Raw genomic sequence first — 6,466 nt, forward strand, 5'->3', positions numbered from 1 at the left:
TTAGACCCTGTAGAAAAAAAAGAAAAAACTAGCTAATTGTAGTCAGCTATTAGGTTGGATTTCTTCTCACTGTTAGCAGTTGGGCTTTACAACTGGGCTTCCTGCATATTGTGCTGATGGACAACTAATCTCTCCATCACCGCCACAGTAATAATGCCACTTTAGTAAAATGGAATGGATCACTTCCCTTTCCCTACTGCTCCATTCTGGACTGCAGGGCATGTGGACCAGGGATTAAGCAACTCTCAAAATACATTGGCTCAGTGGAACTCAGCTTGTATATTCCATACATTACACTATGCCAAGCACTATTAGACAGACAGTCATGGTAGCCTTCCGGATGATTTTGTTGAGCAGGTGGCTTTTGAAAGCTGTATCTTTATTGGACATAAAAGGTTGATAACTTGCGAATTCATAATTGACAATCCTTTCCACCAATATCCTCATCTCCCCACTCAACAAGGCCGTCCTCTGACTGCCTAGCCTGGGATTCGGAGTTGTTGCCGCCAGTGACTTTTGGCAGCAATCAGGGATCGGAGTATGTAGGCAGCCCCATAGGTAGTATTAAAAACCCACAAAAAGTTCTGACTGCCAAAAGGCCCACCACTCCAACAGCCAGCACTACTTCATTCCTCCTGGGACAGGTCTGAAGTCTGAATCATGGCCATTCCCACCCTATCCGCTTTCAGCATAGCCAGATCCCACTTTCAGGGGCCTGTGAAATCCCACAGTTCCGCATTACAGCTGCTGTGCAAAGAAGAGGGGGAGGAGCTTTTAACAGAGAGGGGCATAGAGTTAACCCAGCTGTGTTGGGGGAGGAATCACAGCTGCAAACTAGACACACCTGCAGCACTGGCAGGGAGGGATCAGGACTAAGCATATTCACACAACAAAGCTTCTTCAAAAATACCACTCAAGATTTCTCTCTATTATGTTATGGTTTCTACAGTCCAGGGACCATTTCATATGATACCCATTAAAATAGTTACATTTTGTTGTGTGTTTTTTTAATTATAAATCATTGTTAGTGCAGCAATTACATTTTCAACTACACGACAATCAAAACATTAAAAACAGAGTTATTTAACAAATATTAAACCTAAACTCCAAGGTCATTCACCCTGGTAAAAAAGAAAAAAAGTATTATTCAGAACAGTTCAAATAAAATCATGACTCATGATCCCCAATAATAATACAAATATATATCCATGATTGACACTGGAAATAATGCCACCCTTTCTGCTCCACAAGGTGGAAATGAAATTAAAACCATATCAAAAGCTAAAAAATGAAAGCCCTTAACCGGTGGACTCTACTGTAATTAAAAGATTCTACAGTGAGATTAGTGGATTACATATCCTATTCAACTGGTAGGCAGTAATGAATATGCATGGACAGTGTTATTATTCATGGCCATCCAAAGAAAATAGACAAAACTAGGCAGCAGTGATCATATGCACAGTTTCCATGGCAGCATATGAAAAAGGTTATATTTGGAAAGCTATTAAAACAACAAAAAGCCAATTTGTTATCACATATGTTCTTTTGACAAAGATAATTCAATTGACAATCTTTAGGTCACCGTTTTGACTCAGCTGTCCCTCTGAGTGGCTGTTCTTCACCTGGCACCCCCCCCCCCCCAACATGACTTCCTCAGAGTTTGACGAGAGTTTGAATGTGGTGGCGTCTGCGGCGCTCCTCGGCCAAGGCTCTGCTGTGTGTGCGGCACCGCAGAAGCTCCTCTCTGTGGTCCTCGTGGTGCATGGGGCAGTAGGCCTGGGGCTCACAGTGCTCCTGACAGACACACAGACAGAGGAGACCAGGGGAGTGAGAAATAAACTGACGACAGCCTCGCCCAACAGACCACAGTCCATTTCTGTATTGTCAGGTCCATACCTGGTGAGAGTGGTAGAAGTCTCTGTAGCCACCCTTGAGGACATAGAGCTCAGGGTAGTGCAGGGCTGGGTACTCGTTCATACTGCGGTCCACACTGCGCAGGAGGTGACACCTACAGAGTGAGACGGACACTCATGAGGAAGGACTTAATCTCAAATGGAATACATGCAGAAAAGCCTCATTTCTGCTGATCTCACTCACTCACACACACACACACACAAACGTGACGGAACGGTGTGCATGTCTCACGTTCTGGGTGCTCTTTCAGAGGAGAATTCACAGTGCAGCACTAGCACAAGCCTCTTATCAGGAGAGTGGGCTTTTAGCCTCTGGGATAGCAATTGATCCACTGCCTTGTCTGTGTTGGGAAAGCTCAGCGCCCCCTGCAGGTGAAGTCAGGGATAACACTACCTCAGAAGAACACACTCAGTACCATCTCCCACATTGAGATAAAAAGTCAGAACTGTCTAGGGACTTATTCTGTTCATCTCTCACCTTAATGTGTCCTCCCTGATACTCATATGGGTAGCGGCAGTCCACCACAACAAAAGACTCAACCAAACAGCTGAACTTCCCTTCCAGAAGAGCACTCATCTGGGACAATGAGAGAATTGCGTTTTTTGTTGTTAATATAATTGCTCTTCCTGTAACATGCACTGTTTGGCACACTACATATCATTGGGCTTACCGTGTCAACCGTGATGTACTTCAAGCCTTGATGTCTCCCTGTCACAATGGGTAGGGCATGCACCTAAAATGCAACAGTAATTTTAATTCACAGGACCATGTGATTGTGAAACTGTTTTTAGTGTGGATAACTAGTTGTAGTCTCAATATACTACCTTGCTGAAGTCTCCAATGAGTTCTGCATTGATCCCATCCCCACCCAGCTGCTGCTCCACATCACACAAAGAGTGAGTCCTCTTATGCAGGTGGTGCTAGTGAGCGGAATACGAGTCAGAAAATAAACTACCTTCACAACCCCCACCCCTACCTTCACAACCCCCCCCCCCACCCCCTCTACCTTACCAACCCTCTTCCCTCCCTCCCTACCACTGCTTTCACAACCCTCCTCCCCTACCAATATACAGCGTAGCACTCCTGACCCACCCTTACCTTCCTATCATTGTTGATTCCAGCCCCTTGGTCTCCCTCTCCCTGGCCCACCTCCTCTGAGACGGCGGAGAAGGTGCAGTGTCGTTTGAGTGGCCGGGGGTTGGCTGGGGAGGGGGAGGTGGAGGTGCGTTTCAGTGGACGTGCCAACCGCTCTGGCATGGAAGGGGATCGGAAGAGACGGCGTCCCCCTGGCGACACACTGAAACCTAGTGAAGGTACATGTCCTGTTACTCCTCGCACCCAAGTAAAGTTCAAACCAACAGCAAGTTTGTGGATGTGAGAAGAGGAGACTTACAGAGGAGAGATCCACTTCCTGGTTCATAAGGGGTTCAGACAGCAACTGTGCCATGCTACATGACATGGCGACAGCAATAGAACCCTGGGGGAGAGAATGGACATGAGGAAAGGGCAGGGCAGTGGAGATATTCAAAATAAAGAAAGGAGTCATGTTGTAAGACAGAAAAACATAAGTAGTAGTAGGAAGCATTAAAGATGTAGCAACCGAGATTGAACCGTGCATTGAATACAGGAGCAGGAGTCACACTGGTGCAGACCTCGCTGTATGAACCGTTCAGTGACATGGATTAACAGAATGGGACAAGAGGTAAAGACGTCAGTCTTTGAGACCCAAATCACCTCATCAGCTTCCTGCTCCAGGATTTCCATGAATCCATCTGCATCCCCTGGGGAGTGCTGGGTTCGGGAGGGAGGAGCAGGGAAGATGGGGCTCCCCAGGGCACAGGGCTCACCATCACCTTGGAGCTGGGAGTCTGGAGCAGGCAGCAAACACTCTGGCTTGCCCTGCGCTCTCTGCGCTGGGGCCACCTAAAAAAATGTTTTAAACACAGCAATGCAGTAATTGTAATTCAGGTGAGAGAGAGTAAGTCCTCAAAAAGCACATCCACATGCAATTCTCTGTTACATGGAACAAGAGGTAGTCTCTAGAAAGACAGGTTGCCTCCCACAATGTTACCAATGAATGTTCCTGCATAGTGCTGTTGCTCTAGGTCTGGAAGTCACATGGCTATACAAGAGCAAGAAGTGAGAAAATTGAGCAATCACATACTGTCATCTAGTGGCCATAATTGAATAAGCCACAAAGGGCACTGAGCTGTCACTAGACACTTTTTATTTAACTATGCAAGTCCGTTAAGAACAAATTCTTATTTACAATGACAGCCTTCCGGGGAAGAGTGGGTTAACTGCCTTGTTCAGGGGCAGAATGACAGATTTTTACCTTATCAGCTCGGGGTTTTGATCCAGCAACCTTTCGGTTACTGGCCCAATGCTCTAACCACTTGGCTACCTGCCGCCCCCTTTATTGATTTCAAAAATATTGTACAGTATATGCCCTTGAGAGGTGCAATCACTGATGGCACAATTGAAATAGGGTATTGTAGTAGAAGAAACTGGACAGCATTTGCATATGAATATAAGTTAATCATAAATAACCCTGAATGTGAAAATACATCCGCTCACATTCTCCTTGTTACTGAATGGACGTTCACTGGGCTGAAGCTTTGGACTGCTACACAGCAATCTGGGCTAAGAGACAGAAGAAAGAGTGTGTTAATTAAACTCACACTGAGATAATCATACAAAACCCATTGATATGGAGAGTAAATCTAGTCTGTTCTTTACCAGGAAGGACCGCAACGTCTTCATGCGACTGTTCCAGGGAACAAAGGAGAACGTTACTTTGGATGATGCAGGTAGCAACACAGTACCACTGTCATCCACAGGGCCCAATGGGGAGCAGGTACTCATCCCTCCACAAATGATAACAATTATATTTGTGTTTCCAGAATGTCTGGAGCACGGGGCTTGCAATGCCAGGTTTGTGGGTTCAACTCCCGCACCCATACGTAAAATGTGTGCATGCATGACTAAGTCCCTTTGGATAAAAGTGTCTGCTAATGGCATTTTTATTTTAAACACAGGCTTCAAGTTGGTGTTCTTGAAGGTGAGAGGAATAAGCCTGGTACCTTGGTGCAGGAGAGTCCAAGGCCACTGGAGAAGTAGGCTTGTCTGCAAACCAGCAGGAAATAATGTGCAAATAAAAATGGTGAGGACGGAGTGAAAACAATATGTTGCGATGAGCTCAAAAATGCAATGCCAATCAAAGACAAACAAAAGTTAAAAAGCAGTGTCAACTGAAATTAAAAATGGTGCAAAAAGTAGCTGAAACTGAAAAGCCTCTGCGACAGTACCTAGCTAAGTTGGTGGAGAGAATATGCATTGCACACCAGCATAGATAAAATAGTCACACTGAACTTCAACCCAGTCAAGAGGAGCCTGGTTCCTCCCAAGGTTTCTACCTTGGGAGTTTTGCCTTGCCATTGTCACCTCTGATTTTTCTTTGGGGTGTCCCCTGGGTTGTTTTGTTGTTGTTGTTATGAATGAATATACCTACAGTATGTAAAAAGCATTGCTCACCAAGGTGTGGTGATCCCTGTGCAGCAGCATCGTCTACACTCCCAGTGCTGAGGTTGGACAGGTCCAGACATCTCCGAGGAGTGTCACTGAGTAATGCATAAGATAAACATGGGTAAATATAGTAGTATAAAGGCCATGGGTGTGGTTTATTTCTGCAAGGCCTTTTGGACTCTCAATCCTTGCCTAATCTTATTCACAATCCATGTAAACATGGCACATGATCATGGCAGAGTATGAGTGTCCGGTAGCCTTTCCCTCGAGTGTCAGATAGCCACCCACACTTGAAATCAGTTAGCCAACTAATGTAGTTCGGGGATAATAGCTTTTACCCTGTGTGAAAGGCGCGGAGTCCCGTAAAGCAGTTGGCGAGTTCTGACATTGGGGAGGCATGGTAGTCCGGTGAGTGAGGGCCAGGCATAGATAAACTGTAACCATCCATCGGTAGGCTTCGTGAGAGGGGGGAAACACATTATGTTGTTAGCTAAATATTTTCATTAGAGCAGGAGCAGACCTACATCAGTTAAACGTAGATAGATACTGAGTGATGTAGTTAGCTACCGTTAGCTAGCTAGCTACTATAGATTTATGTTGTCTAGCTAGCTAGAGATTATTAGCGCGCTACTATAGCTTACTCATCATGACACAATTATTACATAAAACGTTAGTTATGTTATATAACCAAAAATGATACATATAATATATTTAGCTAAATAACTTACGATTCAACAATATCCGTAGCTAAAGAGAGTAGACAAATGGATTTTAAATGTGTCACCAAAGAAACAACCAATTGCATGGCATCAAACGTCACTTCCGTGTTGCCGACTCATCGATTTGTCAGTGAAAATCACTCATCATCATCAAATCCAAAGTGTGTCAAACAAAAAGTTTTACAATGTAATGTTAGAAGTTATAAGTTAAAAATATGTATAGACCATTTCAGGCAGTGCTGTCCAATCTCCAAAAGGTGCAGTCTTGTGTTTGTTAGAGACTCACAAAATAAGTAATAGACTCTCAT

The 6,466-nt window shown here is 44.7% G+C and overlaps 1 protein-coding gene across 1 annotated transcript; it reads right to left on the reverse strand.

The window, feature by feature from the left end:
* Positions 1–1,496: 1,496 nt before the first annotated feature.
* On the reverse strand, positions 1,497–6,252 carry LOC135544169 (M-phase inducer phosphatase 1-B-like). The gene is made up of 15 exons (XM_064971596.1): positions 6,168–6,252; positions 5,778–5,894; positions 5,449–5,534; positions 4,998–5,040; positions 4,654–4,681; positions 4,492–4,557; positions 3,649–3,837; positions 3,304–3,391; positions 3,013–3,218; positions 2,739–2,834; positions 2,585–2,647; positions 2,392–2,490; positions 2,146–2,279; positions 1,897–2,008; positions 1,497–1,794 (listed from the first exon to the last, which is right to left on the reverse strand). Exons 1-15 carry the CDS (start codon positions 6,242–6,244, stop codon positions 1,654–1,656), a joined length of 1,545 nt encoding a protein of 514 aa, XP_064827668.1. The 5' UTR covers positions 6,245–6,252; the 3' UTR covers positions 1,497–1,653.
* Between the last annotated feature and the right edge of the window lie 214 nt (positions 6,253–6,466).

The sequence above is a fragment of the Oncorhynchus masou genome, chromosome 8 (genome assembly GCF_036934945.1).
Source record: "Oncorhynchus masou masou isolate Uvic2021 chromosome 8, UVic_Omas_1.1, whole genome shotgun sequence".
Classification (NCBI taxonomy): Eukaryota; Metazoa; Chordata; class Actinopteri; order Salmoniformes; family Salmonidae; genus Oncorhynchus; species Oncorhynchus masou.